The 21,847-nt window shown below is 44.4% G+C and overlaps 1 protein-coding gene across 1 annotated transcript in view; it reads right to left on the bottom strand.

Annotated features, from left to right (window-relative positions):
* LOC120480869 (NACHT, LRR and PYD domains-containing protein 3) overlaps nt 1–21,847 on the bottom strand; it is a 165,447-nt gene that overhangs the window by 23,878 nt on the left and 119,722 nt on the right. The window contains exon 8 of the mRNA XM_089126978.1: nt 18,282–18,455. Coding sequence (XP_088983104.1) covers nt 18,282–18,455 — 174 coding nt within the window. The remainder of the gene's footprint in view (nt 1–18,281; nt 18,456–21,847) is intronic.

Raw genomic sequence — 21,847 nt, forward strand, 5'->3', positions numbered from 1 at the left:
ACACTACACAACCATCACTGAGATAACACACACTGACACTCAGAACACACTGAGAGTAACACACTACACAACCCTCACTGAGATAACCCACACTGACACACAGAACACACTGAGAGTAACACACTACACAACCCTCACTGAGATAACACACACTGACACTCAGAACACACTGAGAGTAACACACTACACAACCCTCACTGAGATAACACACACTGACACACACAACCCTCACTGAGATAACACACACTGACACTCAGAACACACTGAGAGTAACACACTACACAACCCTCACTGAGATAACACACACTGACACTCAGAACACACTGAGAGTAACACACTACACAACCCTCACTGAGATAACACACACTGACACTCAGAACACACTGAGAGTAACACACTACACAACCCTCACTGAGATAACACACACTGACACACAGAACACACTGAGAGTAACACACTACACAACCCTCACTGAGATAACACACACTGACACACACAACCCTCACTGAGATAACACACACTGACACTCAGAACACACTGAGAGTAACACACTACACAACCCTCACTGAGATAACACACACTGACACTCAGAACACACTGAGAGTAACACACTACACAACCCTCACTGAGATAACACACACTGACACTCAGAACACACTGAGAGTAACACACTACACAACCCTCACTGAGATAACACACACTGACACTCAGAACACACTGAGAGGAAAACACTACACAACCCTCACTGAGATAACACACACTGACACTCAGAACACACTGAGAGTAACACACTACACAACCCTCACTGAGATAACACACACTGACACTCAGAACACACTGAGAGTAACACACTACACAACCCTCACTGAGATAACACACTGAGAGTAACAACACTACACAACCCTCACTGAGATAACACACACACTGACACTCAGAACACACTGAGAGTAACACACTACACAACCCTCACTGAGATAACACACACTGACACTCAGAACACACTGAGAGTAACACACTACACAACCCTCACTGAGATAACCCACACTGACACACAGAACACACTGAGAGTAACACACTACACAACCCTCACTGAGATAACACACACTGACACTCAGAACACACTGAGAGTAACACACTACACAACCCTCACTGAGATAACACACACTGACACACACAACCCTCACTGAGATAACACACACTGACACTCAGAACACACTGAGAGTAACACACTACACAACCCTCACTGAGATAACACACACTGACACTCAGAACACACTGAGAGTAACACACTACACAACCCTCACTGAGATAACACACACTGACACTCAGAACACACTGAGAGTAACACACTACACAACCCTCACTGAGATAACACACACTGACATTCAGAACACACTGAGAGTAACACACTACACAACCCTCACTGAGATAACACACACTGACATTCAGAACACACTGAGAGTAACACACTACACAACCCTCACTGAGATAACACACACTGACACTCAGAACACACTGAGAGTAACACACTACACAACCCTCACTGAGATAACACACACTGACATTCAGAACACACTGAGAGTAACACACTACACAACCCTCACTGAGATAACACACACTGACACTCAGAACACACTGAGAGTAACACACTACACAACCCTCACTGAGATAACACACACTGACACTCAGAACACACTGAGAGTAACACACTACACAACCCTCACTGAGATAACACACACTGACACTCAGAACACACTGAGAGGAAAACACTACACAACCCTCACTGAGATAACACACACTGACACTCAGAACACACTGAGAGTAACACACTACACAACCCTCACTGAGATAACACACACTGACACTCAGAACACACTGAGAGTAACACACTACACAACCCTCACTGAGATAACACACTGAGAGTAACAACACTACACAACCCTCACTGAGATAACACACACTAACACTCAGAACACACTGAGAGTAACACACTACACAACCCTCACTGAGATAACACACACTGACACTCAGAACACACTGAGAGTAACACACTACACAACCCTCACTGAGATAACACACACTGACACTCAGAACACACTGAGAGTAACAACACTACACAACCCTCACTGAGATAACACACACTGACACTCAGAACACACTGAGAGTAACACACTACACAACCCTCACTGAGATAACACACACTGACACTCAGAACACACTGAGAGTAACACACTACACAACCCTCACTGAGATAACACACACTGACACTCAGAACACACTGAGAGTAACACACTACACAACCCTCACTGAGATAACACACACTGACATTCAGAACACACTGAGAGTAACACACTACACAACCCTCACTGAGATAACACACACTGACACTCAGAACACACTGAGAGTAACACACTACACAACCCTCACTGAGATAACACACACTGACACTCAGAACACACTGAGAGTAACACACTACACAACCCTCACTGAGATAACACACACTGACACTCAGAACACACTGAGAGTAACACACTACACAACCCTCACTGAGATAACACACACTGACACTCAGAACACACTGAGAGTAACACACTACACAACCCTCACTGAGATAACACACACTGACATTCAGAACACACTGAGAGTAACACACTACACAACCCTCACTGAGATAACACACACTGACACTCAGAACACACTGAGAGTAACACACTACACAACCCTCACTGAGATAACACACACTGACACTCAGAACACACTGAGAGTAACACACTACACAACCCTCACTGAGATAACACACACTGACACTCAGAACACACTGAGAGGAAAACACTACACAACCCTCACTGAGATAACACACACTGACACTCAGAACACACTGAGAGTAACACACTACACAACCCTCACTGAGATAACACACACTGACACTCAGAACACACTGAGAGTAACACACTACACAACCCTCACTGAGATAACACACTGAGAGTAACAACACTACACAACCCTCACTGAGATAACACACACTAACACTCAGAACACACTGAGAGTAACACACTACACAACCCTCACTGAGATAACACACACACTGACACTCAGAACACACTGAGAGTAACACACTACACAACCCTCACTGAGATAACACACACTGACACTCAGAACACACTGAGAGTAACACACTACACAACCCTCACTGAGATAACACACACTGACACTCAGAACACACTGAGAGTAACACACTACACAACCCTCACTGAGATAACACACACTGACACTCAGAACACACTGAGAGTAACACACTACACAACCCTCACTGAGATAACACACACTGACACTCAGAACACACTGAGAGTAACACACTACACAACCCTCACTGAGATAACACACACTGACACTCAGAACACACTGAGAGTAACACACTACACAACCCTCACTGAGATAACACACACTGACACTCAGAACACACTGAGAGTAACAACACTACACAACCCTCACTGAGATAACACACACTGACACTCAGAACACACTGAGAGTAACACACTACACAACCCTCACTGAGATAACACACACTGACACTCAGAACACACTGAGAGTAACACACTACACAACCCTCACTGAGATAACACACACTGACACTCAGAACACACTGAGAGTAACACACTACACAACCCTCACTGAGATAACACACACTGACACTCAGAACACACTGAGAGTAACACACTACACAACCCTCACTGAGATAACACACTGAGAGTAACAACACTACACAACCCTCACTGAGATAACACACTGAGAGTAACACACTACACAACCCTCACTGAGATAACACACACTGACACTCAGAACACACTGAGAGTAACAACACTACACAACCCTCACTGAGATAACACACTGAGAGTAACAACACTACACAACCCTCACTGAGATAACACACACTAACACTCAGAACACACTGAGAGTAACACACTACACAACCTCACTGAGATAACACACTGAGAGTAACAACACTACACAACCCTCACTTAGATAACACACACTGACACTCAGAACACACTGAGAGTAACAACACTACACAACCCTCACTGAGATAACACACACTGACACTCAGAACACACTGAGAGTAACACACTACACAACCCTCACTGAGATAACACACACTGACACTCAGAACACACTGAGAGTAACACACTACACAACCCTCACTGAGATAACACACACTGACACTCAGAACACACTGAGAGTAACACACTACACAACCCTCACTGAGATAACACACACTGACACTCAGAACACACTGAGAGTAACACACTACACAACCCTCACTGAGATAACACACACTGACACTCAGAACACACTGAGAGTAACAACACTACACAACCATCACTGAGATAACACACACTGACACTCAGAACACACTGAGAGTAACACACTACACAACCCTCACTGAGATAACACACACTAACACTCAGAACACACTGAGAGTAACACACTACACAACCCTCACTGAGATAACACACACTGACACTCAGAACACACTGAGAGTAACACACTACACAACCCTCACTGAGATAACACACACTGACACACACAACCCTCACTGAGATAACACACACTGACACTCAGAACACACTGAGAGTAACACACTACACAACCCTCACTGAGATAACACACACTGACACTCAGAACACACTGAGAGTAACACACTACACAACCCTCACTGAGATAACACACACTGACACACAGAACACACTGAGAGTAACACACTACACAACCCTCACTGAGATAACACACACTGACACTCAGAACACACTGAGAGTAACAACACTACACAACCCTCACTGAGATAACACACTGAGAGTAACAACACTACACAACCCTCACTGAGATAACACACACTAACACTCAGAACACACTGAGAGTAACACACTACACAACCTCACTGAGATAACACACTGAGAGTAACAACACTACACAACCCTCACTTAGATAACACACACTGACACTCAGAACACACTGAGAGTAACAACACTACACAACCCTCACTGAGATAACACACTGAGAGTAACAACACTACACAACCCTCACTGAGATAACACACACTAACACTCAGAACACACTGAGAGTAACACACTACACAACCTCACTGAGATAACACACTGAGAGTAACAACACTACACAACCCTCACTTAGATAACACACACTGACACTCAGAACACACTGAGAGTAACAACACTACACAACCCTCACTGAGATAACACACTGAGAGTAACAACACTACACAACCCTCACTGAGATAACACACACTGACACTCAGAACACACTGAGAGTAACACACTACACAACCCTCACTGAGATAACACACACTGACACTCAGAACACACTGAGAGTAACACACTACACAACCCTCACTGAGATAACACACACTGACACTCAGAACACACTGAGAGTAACAACACTACACAACCATCACTGAGATAACACACACTGACACTCAGAACACACTGAGAGTAACACACTACACAACCCTCACTGAGATAACCCACACTGACACACAGAACACACTGAGAGTAACACACTACACAACCCTCACTGAGATAACACACACTGACACTCAGAACACACTGAGAGTAACACACTACACAACCCTCACTGAGATAACACACACTGACACACACAACCCTCACTGAGATAACACACACTGACACTCAGAACACACTGAGAGTAACACACTACACAACCCTCACTGAGATAACACACACTGACACTCAGAACACACTGAGAGTAACACACTACACAACCCTCACTGAGATAACACACACTGACACTCAGAACACACTGAGAGTAACACACTACACAACCCTCACTGAGATAACACACACTGACACACAGAACACACTGAGAGTAACACACTACACAACCCTCACTGAGATAACACACACTGACACACACAACCCTCACTGAGATAACACACACTGACACTCAGAACACACTGAGAGTAACACACTACACAACCCTCACTGAGATAACACACACTGACACTCAGAACACACTGAGAGTAACACACTACACAACCCTCACTGAGATAACACACACTGACACTCAGAACACACTGAGAGTAACACACTACACAACCCTCACTGAGATAACACACACTGACACTCAGAACACACTGAGAGGAAAACACTACACAACCCTCACTGAGATAACACACACTGACACTCAGAACACACTGAGAGTAACACACTACACAACCCTCACTGAGATAACACACACTGACACTCAGAACACACTGAGAGTAACACACTACACAACCCTCACTGAGATAACACACTGAGAGTAACAACACTACACAACCCTCACTGAGATAACACACACACTGACACTCAGAACACACTGAGAGTAACACACTACACAACCCTCACTGAGATAACACACACTGACACTCAGAACACACTGAGAGTAACACACTACACAACCCTCACTGAGATAACCCACACTGACACACAGAACACACTGAGAGTAACACACTACACAACCCTCACTGAGATAACACACACTGACACTCAGAACACACTGAGAGTAACACACTACACAACCCTCACTGAGATAACACACACTGACACACACAACCCTCACTGAGATAACACACACTGACACTCAGAACACACTGAGAGTAACACACTACACAACCCTCACTGAGATAACACACACTGACACTCAGAACACACTGAGAGTAACACACTACACAACCCTCACTGAGATAACACACACTGACACTCAGAACACACTGAGAGTAACACACTACACAACCCTCACTGAGATAACACACACTGACACTCAGAACACACTGAGAGTAACACACTACACAACCCTCACTGAGATAACCCACACTGACACACAGAACACACTGAGAGTAACACACTACACAACCCTCACTGAGATAACACACACTGACACTCAGAACACACTGAGAGTAACACACTACACAACCCTCACTGAGATAACCCACACTGACACACAGAACACACTGAGAGTAACACACTACACAACCCTCACTGAGATAACACACACTGACACTCAGAACACACTGAGAGTAACAACACTACACAACCCTCACTGAGATAACACACACTGACACTCAGAACACACTGAGAGGAAAACACTACACAACCCTCACTGAGATAACACACACTGACACACAGAACACACTGAGAGTAACACACTACACAACCCTCACTGAGATAACACACACTGACACTCAGAACACACTGAGAGTAACACACTACACAACCCTCACTGAGATAACCCACACTGACACACAGAACACACTGAGAGTAACACACTACACAACCCTCACTGAGATAACACACACTGACACTCAGAACACACTGAGAGTAACACACTACACAACCCTCACTGAGATAACCCACACTGACACACAGAACACACTGAGAGTAACACACTACACAACCCTCACTGAGATAACACACACTGACACTCAGAACACACTGAGAGTAACAACACTACACAACCCTCACTGAGATAACACACACTGACACTCAGAACACACTGAGAGGAAAACACTACACAACCCTCACTGAGATAACACACACTGACACACAGAACACACTGAGAGTAACACACTACACAACCCTCACTGAGATAACACACACTGACACTCAGAACACACTGAGAGTAACACACTACACAACCCTCACTGAGATAACCCACACTGACACACAGAACACACTGAGAGTAACACACTACACAACCCTCACTGAGATAACACACACTGACACTCAGAACACACTGAGAGTAACACACTACACAACCCTCACTGAGATAACACACACTGACACACACAACCCTCACTGAGATAACACACACTGACACTCAGAACACACTGAGAGTAACACACTACACAACCCTCACTGAGATAACACACACTGACACTCAGAACACACTGAGAGTAACACACTACACAACCCTCACTGAGATAACACACTGAGAGTAACACACTACACAACCCTCACTGAGATAACACACACTGACACTCAGAACACACTGAGAGTAACACACTACACAACCCTCACTGAGATAACACACACTGACACTCAGAACACACTGAGAGTAACACACTACACAACCCTCACTGAGATAACACACACTGACACTCAGAACACACTGAGAGTAACAACACTACACAACCCTCACTGAGATAACACACTGAGAGTAACAACACTACACAACCCTCACTGAGATAACACACACTAACACTCAGAACACACTGAGAGTAACACACTACACAACCCTCACTGAGATAACACACACACTGACACTCAGAACACACTGAGAGTAACACACTACACAACCCTCACTGAGATAACACACACTGACACTCAGAACACACTGAGAGTAACACACTACACAACCCTCACTGAGATAACACACACTGACACTCAGAACACACTGAGAGTAACACACTACACAACCCTCACTGAGATAACACACACTGACACTCAGAACACACTGAGAGTAACACACTACACAACCCTCACTGAGATAACACACACTGACACTCAGAACACACTGAGAGTAACACACTACACAACCCTCACTGAGATAACACACACTGACACACAGAACACACTGAGAGTAACACACTACACAACCCTCACTGAGATAACACACACTGACACTCAGAACACACTGAGAGTAACACACTACACAACCCTCACTGAGATAACACACACTGACACACAGAACACACTGAGAGTAACACACTACACAACCCTCACTGAGATAACACACACTGACACACAGAACACACTGAGAGTAACACACTACACAACCCTCACTGAGATAACACACACTGACACTCAGAACACACTGAGAGTAACACACTACACAACCCTCACTGAGATAACACACACTGACACACAGAACACACTGAGAGTAACACACTACACAACCCTCACTGAGATAACACACACTGACACTCAGAACACACTGAGAGTAACACACTACACAACCCTCACTGAGATAACACACACTGACACTCAGAACACACTGAGAGTAACACACTACACAACCCTCACTGAGATAACACACACTGACACTCAGAACACACTGAGAGTAACACACTACACAACCCTCACTGAGATAACACACACTGACACTCAGAACACACTGAGAGTAACAACACTACACAACCCTCACTGAGATAACACACTGAGAGTAACAACACTACACAACCCTCACTGAGATAACACACACTAACACTCAGAACACACTGAGAGTAACACACTACACAACCTCACTGAGATAACACACTGAGAGTAACAACACTACACAACCCTCACTTAGATAACACACACTGACACTCAGAACACACTGAGAGTAACAACACTACACAACCCTCACTGAGATAACACACTGAGAGTAACAACACTACACAACCCTCACTGAGATAACACACACTGACACTCAGAACACACTGAGAGTAACACACTACACAACCCTCACTGAGATAACACACACTGACACTCAGAACACACTGAGAGTAACACACTACACAACCCTCACTGAGATAACACACACTGACACTCAGAACACACTGAGAGTAACAACACTACACAACCCTCACTGAGATAACACACACTGACACTCAGAACACACTGAGAGTAACACACTACACAACCCTCACTGAGATAACACACACTGACACTCAGAACACACTGAGAGTAACACACTACACAACCATCACTGAGATAACACACACTGACACTCAGAACACACTGAGAGTAACACACTACACAACCCTCACTGAGATAACCCACACTGACACACAGAACACACTGAGAGTAACACACTACACAACCCTCACTGAGATAACACACACTGACACTCAGAACACACTGAGAGTAACACACTACACAACCCTCACTGAGATAACACACACTGACACTCAGAACACACTGAGAGTAACACACTACACAACCCTCACTGAGATAACACACACTGACACACACAACCCTCACTGAGATAACACACACTGACACTCAGAACACACTGAGAGTAACACACTACACAACCCTCACTGAGATAACACACACTGACACTCAGAACACACTGAGAGTAACACACTACACAACCCTCACTGAGATAACACACACTGACACTCAGAACACACTGAGAGTAACACACTACACAACCCTCACTGAGATAACACACACTGACACTCAGAACACACTGAGAGTAACACACTACACAACCCTCACTGAGATAACACACACTGACACTCAGAACACACTGAGAGTAACACACTACACAACCCTCACTGAGATAACACACACTGACACACAGAACACACTGAGAGTAACACACTACACAACCCTCACTGAGATAACACACACTGACACTCAGAACACACTGAGAGTAACACACTACACAACCCTCACTGAGATAACACACACTGACACACAGAACACACTGAGAGTAACACACTACACAACCCTCACTGAGATAACACACACTGACACACACAACCCTCACTGAGATAACACACACTGACACTCAGAACACACTGAGAGTAACACACTACACAACCCTCACTGAGATAACACACACTGACACTCAGAACACACTGAGAGTAACACACTACACAACCCTCACTGAGATAACACACACTGACACTCAGAACACACTGAGAGTAACACACTACACAACCCTCACTGAGATAACACACACTGACACTCAGAACACACTGAGAGGAAAACACTACACAACCCTCACTGAGATAACACACACTGACACTCAGAACACACTGAGAGTAACACACTACACAACCCTCACTGAGATAACACACACTGACACTCAGAACACACTGAGAGTAACACACTACACAACCCTCACTGAGATAACACACTGAGAGTAACAACACTACACAACCCTCACTGAGATAACACACACACTGACACTCAGAACACACTGAGAGTAACACACTACACAACCCTCACTGAGATAACACACACTGACACTCAGAACACACTGAGAGTAACACACTACACAACCCTCACTGAGATAACACACACTGACACTCAGAACACACTGAGAGTAACACACTACACAACCCTCACTGAGATAACACACACTGACACTCAGAACACACTGAGAGTAACACACTACACAACCCTCACTGAGATAACACACACTGACACTCAGAACACACTGAGAGTAACACACTACACAACCCTCACTGAGATAACCCACACTGACACACAGAACACACTGAGAGTAACACACTACACAACCCTCACTGAGATAACACACACTGACACTCAGAACACACTGAGAGTAACACACTACACAACCCTCACTGAGATAACCCACACTGACACACAGAACACACTGAGAGTAACACACTACACAACCCTCACTGAGATAACACACACTGACACTCAGAACACACTGAGAGTAACAACACTACACAACCCTCACTGAGATAACACACACTGACACTCAGAACACACTGAGAGGAAAACACTACACAACCCTCACTGAGATAACCCACACTGACACACAGAACACACTGAGAGTAACACACTACACAACCCTCACTGAGATAACACACACTGACACTCAGAACACACTGAGAGTAACACACTACACAACCCTCACTGAGATAACACACACTGACACACACAACCCTCACTGAGATAACACACACTGACACTCAGAACACACTGAGAGTAACACACTACACAACCCTCACTGAGATAACACACACTGACACTCAGAACACACTGAGAGTAACACACTACACAACCCTCACTGAGATAACACACACTGACACTCAGAACACACTGAGAGTAACACACTACACAACCCTCACTGAGATAACACACACTGACACTCAGAACACACTGAGAGTAACAACACTACACAACCCTCACTGAGATAACACACTGAGAGTAACAACACTACACAACCCTCACTGAGATAACACACACTAACACTCAGAACACACTGAGAGTAACACACTACACAACCCTCACTGAGATAACACACACACTGACACTCAGAACACACTGAGAGTAACACACTACACAACCCTCACTGAGATAACACACACTGACACTCAGAACACACTGAGAGTAACACACTACACAACCCTCACTGAGATAACACACACTGACACTCAGAACACACTGAGAGTAACACACTACACAACCCTCACTGAGATAACACACACTGACACTCAGAACACACTGAGAGTAACACACTACACAACCCTCACTGAGATAACACACACTAACACTCAGAACACACTGAGAGTAACACACTACACAACCCTCACTGAGATAACACACACACTGACACTCAGAACACACTGAGAGTAACACACTACACAACCCTCACTGAGATAACACACACTGACACTCAGAACACACTGAGAGTAACACACTACACAACCCTCACTGAGATAACACACACTGACACTCAGAACACACTGAGAGTAACACACTACACAACCCTCACTGAGATAACACACACCGACACTCAGAACACACTGAGAGTAACACACTACACAACCCTCACTGAGATAACACACACTGACACTCAGAACACACTGAGAGTAACACACTACACAACCCTCACTGAGATAACACACTGAGAGTAACAACACTACACAACCCTCACTGAGATAGCACACACTAACACTCAGAACACACTGAGAGTAACACACTACACAACCCTCACTGAGATAACACACACTGACACTCAGAACACACTGAGAGTAACAACACTACACAACCCTCACTGAGATAACACACACTGACACTCAGAACACACTGAGAGTAACACACTACACAACCCTCACTGAGATAACACACACTGACACTCAGAACGCACTGAGAGTAACACACTACACAACCCTCACTGAGATAACACACACTGACACTCAGAACACACTGAGAGTAACACACTACACAACCCTCACTGAGATAACACACACTGACACTCAGAACACACTGAGAGTAACACACTACACAACCCTCACTGAGATAACACACACTGACACTCAGAACACACTGAGAGTAACACACTACACAACCCTCACTGAGATAACACACACTGACACTCAGAACACACTGAGAGTAACACACTACACAACCCTCACTGAGATAACCCACACTGACACACAGAACACACTGAGAGTAACACACTACACAACCCTCACTGAGATAACACACACTGACACTCAGAACACACTGAGAGTAACACACTACACAACCCTCACTGAGATAACACACACTGACACACACAACCCTCACTGAGATAACACACACTGACACTCAGAACACACTGAGAGTAACACACTACACAACCCTCACTGAGATAACACACACTGACACTCAGAACACACTGAGAGTAACACACTACACAACCCTCACTGAGATAACACACACTGACACTCAGAACACACTGAGAGTAACACACTACACAACCCTCACTGAGATAACACACACTGACACTCAGAACACACTGAGAGTAACACACTACACAACCCTCACTGAGATAACACACACTGACACTCAGAACACACTGAGAGTAACACACTACACAACCCTCACTGAGATAACACACACTGACATTCAGAACACACTGAGAGTAACACACTACACAACCCTCACTGAGATAACACACACTGACACTCAGAACACACTGAGAGTAACACACTACACAACCCTCACTGAGATAACACACACTGACACTCAGAACACACTGAGAGTAACAACACTACACAACCCTCACTGAGATAACACACTGAGAGTAACAACACTACACAACCCTCACTGAGATAACACACACTAACACTCAGAACACACTGAGAGTAACACACTACACAACCCTCACTGAGATAACACACACACTGACACTCAGAACACACTGAGAGTAACACACTACACAACCCTCACTGAGATAACACACACTGACACTCAGAACACACTGAGAGTAACACACTACACAACCCTCACTGAGATAACACACACTGACACTCAGAACACACTGAGAGTAACACACTACACAACCCTCACTGAGATAACACACACTGACACTCAGAACACACTGAGAGTAACACACTACACAACCCTCACTGAGATAACACACACTAACACTCAGAACACACTGAGAGTAACACACTACACAACCCTCACTGAGATAACACACACACTGACACTCAGAACACACTGAGAGTAACACACTACACAACCCTCACTGAGATAACACACACTGACACTCAGAACACACTGAGAGTAACACACTACACAACCCTCACTGAGATAACACACACTGACACTCAGAACACACTGAGAGTAACACACTACACAACCCTCACTGAGATAACACACACCGACACTCAGAACACACTGAGAGTAACACACTACACAACCCTCACTGAGATAACACACACTGACACTCAGAACACACTGAGAGTAACACACTACACAACCCTCACTGAGATAACACACTGAGAGTAACAACACTACACAACCCTCACTGAGATAGCACACACTAACACTCAGAACACACTGAGAGTAACACACTACACAACCCTCACTGAGATAACACACACTGACACTCAGAACACACTGAGAGTAACAACACTACACAACCCTCACTGAGATAACACACACTGACACTCAGAACACACTGAGAGTAACACACTACACAACCCTCACTGAGATAACACACTGAGAGTAACAACACTACACAACCCTCACTGAGATAGCACACACTAACACTCAGAACACACTGAGAGTAACACACTACACAACCCTCACTGAGATAACACACACACTGACACTCAGAACACACTGAGAGTAACACACTACACAACCCTCACTGAGATAACACACACTGACACTCAGAACACACTGAGAGTAACACACTACACAACCCTCACTGAGATAACACACACTGACACTCAGAACGCACTGAGAGTAACACACTACACAACCCTCACTGAGATAACACACACTGACACTCAGAACACACTGAGAGTAACACACTACACAACCCTCACTGAGATAACACACACTGACACTCAGAACACACTGAGAGTAACACACTACACAACCCTCACTGAGATAACACACACTGACACTCAGAACACACTGAGAGTAACACACTACACAACCCTCACTGAGATAACACACACTGACACTCAGAACACACTGAGAGTAACACACTACACAACCCTCACTGAGATAACCCACACTGACACACAGAACACACTGAGAGTAACACACTACACAACCCTCACTGAGATAACACACACTGACACTCAGAACACACTGAGAGTAACACACTACACAACCCTCACTGAGATAACACACACTGACACACACAACCCTCACTGAGATAACACACACTGACACTCAGAACACACTGAGAGTAACACACTACACAACCCTCACTGAGATAACACACACTGACACTCAGAACACACTGAGAGTAACACACTACACAACCCTCACTGAGATAACACACACTGACACTCAGAACACACTGAGAGTAACACACTACACAACCCTCACTGAGATAACACACACTGACACTCAGAACACACTGAGAGTAACACACTACACAACCCTCACTGAGATAACCCACACTGACACACAGAACACACTGAGAGTAACACACTACACAACCCTCACTGAGATAACACACACTGACACTCAGAACACACTGAGAGTAACAACACTACACAACCCTCACTGAGATAACACACACTGACACTCAGAACACACTGAGAGTAACACACTACACAACCCTCACTGAGATAACACACACTGACACTCAGAACACACTGAGAGTAACACACTACACAACCCTCACTGAGATAACACACACTGACACACACAACCCTCACTGAGATAACACACACTGACACTCAGAACACACTGAGAGTAACACACTACACAACCCTCACTGAGATAACACACACTGACACTCAGAACACACTGAGAGTAACACACTACACAACCCTCACTGAGATAACACACACTGACACTCAGAACACACTGAGAGTAACACACTACACAACCCTCACTGAGATAACACACACTGACACACACAACCCTCACTGAGATAACACACACTGACACTCAGAACAACACTAGCATCAAACACCAAAGCAGAAAATACAAACTTTTCATCTTTACAGTTTCAACAATTTCAGACTTCATACAAAGTAATATTTTCTTCAAAGAAAAGAGTGGCATTCTTTCATTTGATATATTTACATTTTTAGAACACAACAATTGAAAATTAGCAGTTTGCTTCAATAGTCTAGTATTATAGTAATGAGAAAAAAGGTAGAAACTAAAAGTACACACTGTAATCCTGTAATCCTGCCTCTCTCAAGCATTAGGCCACTGTGTCTCTAACCTGCTGTACGCGTCTAGTCTACACCCGTCAAGCTCTCCTAGACATCCGCATCTCTGTTGTGGACTCATTCACAAACTCTCACACCTTGGACGTTGACTTCCCCTTCTACAAATCGTACGAGTCGCTCTGCACGGTATCCGCCGGTGGCCGCTCAACACCTCGCGGAGAAAGCGAAAGAAGGAAACGAGGAATCCGCGGAGGATACAGCAAATCTGAGGGTGAAACTGAGGGCTAATTTACGAGCTGGTGATGGTCTCGGTGCGGCTCTGCTGTATTCCACTTTCAAAGGAGAAAACATGAGGCCCATCAGCTTTTTCAGAGCATTTCTCTAGCTTCAGTCGCTTCTCATCCACTTAAATGATATTAAGCCTTAAAGTTCTCCATAATTAAGGGTGTGGACACAACAGTGACAGGTAACGCTGCCGTCACTACTAGTGTTCAGGTGTGTTTGACATCGGCTGGATGAAACCCATCTGTGAGATTTGCTTGCAGGCGGGAGGAGCTGAAAACTGAGACGCGAGTCGGACACTTTCTGCTTCCACAAATTACACTTTCTCTAATTAGTCAATTACACAGACTCTTCAGAGACATTTTCATTCAATACTTCATAAGTTCTGCTTAATACAGCGTTTGTTTGTACATGAATAAAGTAAAAATAAGTCTATACTATTAATGTATTGGGGTCTACGTTTTTTATTCAGTTTTATTTTTTATAATCATGACAAAATATAACATTGTGACTGCATGAAAAGAGCTTTACTGCTTTAAAACAGATCTGAGAGCATTAGTGGAACTGAAGGTGTGGGAATAAACATGAAATACATGTGATGGTTGTCATGTGGTGAATCCAGCCAATCGTTAATAAACAGCAGAGCTCGTGCAGCCGCAGTCCTCCGGCAGCTCTCGAATCGCTCGCGTACTTTGATGGCATATGTCATAATCATGTGGTGTCAGCGCTGTCTCAAGTCAGACAAAATTTCTAGCCGGCATGCACTGCTCAAGTCAGCCACCGATCGGTCTGTGCAGCCGGACAAGCTTTTGTCTGTTAGAGTCACTTCAGCTAATCCTGTAACTCAACAACACAAATGTATCCACTAACCATTCAGAAACGTCCAGGTGCATCTCAAAGTGCATCCTCTTCCCAAGTCTTTCTGTAAGGCTGCACTCCGCTACTGGTTTTTCAGAGATTTTGGATGAGTGAAATCATTCCTGTGTTTTGTTATTGCCGGTTTATCTGACCCTCATGTAAAGGATTGACCCTCTTCTGAACGGAGGCGGGGAGCAGCAGCTCAATTGCATTTAAAGGGAAACACAAAAAAGCTTTTGAGTTTTCGTCACAGTTCTCTTGCCTCCCAAGTCTTTCTGGTAGAAATGGGAGCTCTAGTGCAAGTTCTACCAGGAAAACTCAAATATAACATCATTCATTAATCAGGTTATGACGTTATGACCTCAGATCTAGCCAATCAGCACTCAGACATTTGGAGTACTTAAGCCCGGTTAACACCCATTACTATGTTCGCAAAAACTGACGCCGGTGTTCATCTCCATCCTCCCCAACACCACCCGGTCGTTCTCTTGTCTCCTGAGTCTTTCTGTTAGAACAACTTTACCTGTGCGCTTACTGAAAATAATTGCACACCTCTGAATGTTCATAGTATAGTTCAATGTAGTATAACTAGAGCTAAACCCCTGTACATTCTCAATAAGAACTTTATTAAATGTAGTCATGTAATCTATAATAAAGTGTAACTAGTTCGTAATAAGTGAAGATTGTAATGATGTTTTTATGAATGTGATTTCACCAGAACCCTTCGTGCTCTACATACTTGAGTTTCTCCAGTCTGCAGTTTGGATCCTTGAGTTTATCAGAGAGCAGCTTGACTCCTGAATCTCCTGGGTGGTTGTAGCTCAGATCCAGCTCTCTCAGGTGTGGGGGGTTTGAACTCAAAGCTGAAGACACATGACCACAGCCTTCCTCTGTCACCATACAGCCAGACAATCTACAAAGACATACAGCAACAGTCCACATGACATTAGTTTGGCTAATTTTGTAATTTTGACAATTTGTCATTGTCTCTTTCACACAATGACCTGCGTAGTTTGTACTTTCAGCTGTTATTTTCTGTAGATTCTTAAAAGTAACAAAAACATTAATTATCATAACATTAATTATGATCGTAGCTGTTTTAAAAAAAAAAGAAATCTGGGTGGGGGGTTCTGCGCTCCTGATGGTTTTTGGTTTGATGGTTGTCAGTGTAAAGTCACACTGCCAGAATATCTTCTTATATTTACTTGTAATATGATCAAACATTTCAGATGTTGACCCAGGGGCAGAGGAATCTTTTCAAGGATTCAAAAATGTGTCTCTGACAGTCAAATCGTGGCCAAAATCGTACAGTGTGACCCTGGATTTAGCAGCAGGGAACAGTAAAGGTAAAGGGCACCTAAGTAGTAAGTTTAGGTATAGGGTGAAACCCTGAAGTGACATTTTTAATTTCTCTCACCTTAATTAGCTTATCAATGTCTACACTGCTTCAGTGTTTCTTTTTAACACTCTGAATGTGGATTATATAAACACAGAGCAGTGTACATTACTGGGGATTTTGATGCGTGGACTCATCCTGGAGAAGATCGATGTTAAAGTACGATTTTTGCACCAGAGGGCAGGTAGCAAGGCCAAGCACCAGTGATGATGTTAATTGGTGTGGTGATGAATATTGGTTTTGAATGCATTATTTTTTGACTGCAAATGTCATGTCCATAATGTTGGAAATGATTTCGTCTCTTCTTCTGGCATTGTCTCAGATTTGTTGACAAAATTGTAAAAATATATATTTATTTTTGTATTAATTGTTTAATGGAAACTAGGGGTGTAACGATTCATCTACTACATCGATTTATATTCATACGATCCAACTACATCGATCTGTGCTCTGCTAGTTGGCCTTCCAGAGGGCATATATCAATCTAAAATTGTTTTAAAAGTTAATCAAACGATTGTATCGATACTAGGAAATAACGCATTGAATTTAAGCACGTCAGATTTTATATGGATGTTTTTTTCTTAGAACTTTAGGTTTAATATATAGGCGTTAAACGTTACTCGATTCAGTCTGCCTATCTGTGACGTTATCGCCACGCACCAGCAGCAGCAGCGCAAAGACAACATACATAGCATGGCGAATGACAAGGAGAAGCCGATGAGCGAGAAATGATCAGTGTGTGAAAACACATTGGCTTTTGTAAAGACGGAGATGTTCTAAATGAGTCACTCGCTGTTTGTAGGAATCTAGACGAAAAAAACTAGACGAAAATGTTAGATAGTGTCGATCTGGGAAGCGATCCAGTCAGAACTGATGTCCTGCGTGTGTGGTAGATGTGCACATTTGTACTACTGTAACGTGCTGATCTACCCCGCAGTCTCATAAAACATTAAAATATGTCAGCGTCTGGGAGAATGAGTAGTAGAGTATGCATATAGATCTGAATAAGAGTGACGATGCAAAAAGTGATTTCGGTGCGCTCACACCCGACCGACCCAAACAACCAAGCATGCACATAGACACCTATACAGCTCACGAGTAATGAATTGAGTTCTCTTTCGTGTCAGAATGGACAAATACACACAACACTAAATGTGCATTTTGAAGAAAGTGCATCAGTGCAATCGTTGTCACGTTACGCTAAATAGAACCCAAGCGCAGACAGAAACTTTCTCAAAACATAATTTATTTATAACCCGAAAACAAAGACCCACGATGGAGCAAACAAACAGAAACTATAAGACAATAACAGACTTGACAACATAATTGGAACATTCACAGACAGATCATAGTACTCACAGAACCGACTGTTAACAAGACGAACCAGCACTGAGGAACAAACACTGAAAGCTTACATAGAACACAATCACAAAAGGTACAGGTGACACTGATGAACATCAATACTAACGAGGGAACAAGGGGTGTGGTAAGGACACGTGATCACAATCACAGATGACACGGATACAACATAAACTAACAAGGAAACACAAGACAATGCAAACACATAGCCCAAAACAACCGGCCATGTGCTTTCACAAAAAACAAGAGACAAATACATGACATAACCTCCTCCTTACGGAGCGGCGACCAGACGCTCCACATGGGACATAACAGACTGTAAACTAGACATAAACCAACAAAACATAACGACCATCAACAGTGGCAAACAAGAAAACATAACAGTAGGATCGGGATGACACAATAAAAATAACACATGAGGGAGGGGGGGTGGGGGAACAAAAGAGTTCGTAGGTGGAGGTCCCGAGTAGGTAGGTGGAGGTCCAGAGTGGGTGGGTGGAACAAAAGTCCTGGATTCACTGGACATGGGCACTGATTGAGGACACGAAAACCGGGCAGTTCTGGGTGGAGACACATGAGGTACAGTCTTGGGAGGAACAGGTCGGGGCACAACAGGAACAGGGGTAATCGGGGAAAAAAACGGCACACAACCGATGTTGCTGCAGCAAGCAGAGGACCCGAAACAGAATCCAAAACATGGGGTGTTGCCTCTGGCAAGGGAGCTGGGACAGGGGATACCACAGATGGCTCAGCATGGACAGTCCTATTCTCCTTAGCTGGGAAAGAACTGTTCTTGGTCACTCTCCCATCCACCTCAGCATGGACAGGACTAATAGATGGGACATGGCTGGACATGGTCACTCTCTCATCTACCTCAGCATGGGCCAGACTGACAGAAGCAACCTGGAGAGTCGGCACAGAGCCAGGAAGGGACTGAGATGGTGATCCTGACAATCTCTTCCTCCTCCTCTTTGACCGCGGTCCAGGAGCCATAGCCGGACCTAGGATCCCCGCAATGTCCGTAGCAAAAGCTGAAGGACCTTTCATAGACGTCAAAGTGGTGAGAACGTGGTTGCCAAGCATTGTTGTGGCTAGGACGTGACTCTCCGGGATCACTGGCAATGCAGAAACTGACAATGTCCTCGTGGGGTCCTGCCGCTCCTTTTGACACACATGGTCCACTACCTCTCGAAACGGGCGTCGGATCAGCCCCTGCCGTTCAGCCAGCGGAGGAGGTACATTGAGCCCTGCGATGAAATAAGAGTTTAGGAGGACCTCTGGCGTAAAATTTCTCTTCTCCTCTAGGCCCTGGGCAAATCTCTCCAGGGATCTCTCTCCCCAGGGAGGAAACGGAATCTTGCCCCACCTCATATCCTCGATGGTCGACTGCCACCATCGCTCCTGGTCACCCAACTGGCTACTGGCGGAACAAGACATAGCCTATTGTCTGCTGGGTTCAAAAATTGGCTGGTTCGTTCTGTAACGTTACGCTAAATAGAACCCAAGCGCAGACAGAAACATTTTCAAAACACTGTTTATTTATAACCGGA

This window comes from Pimephales promelas, chromosome 24 (genome assembly GCF_988280905.1).
Source record: "Pimephales promelas chromosome 24, fPimPro1.hap1.1, whole genome shotgun sequence".
Lineage (NCBI taxonomy): Eukaryota > Metazoa > Chordata > Actinopteri > Cypriniformes > Leuciscidae > Pimephales > Pimephales promelas.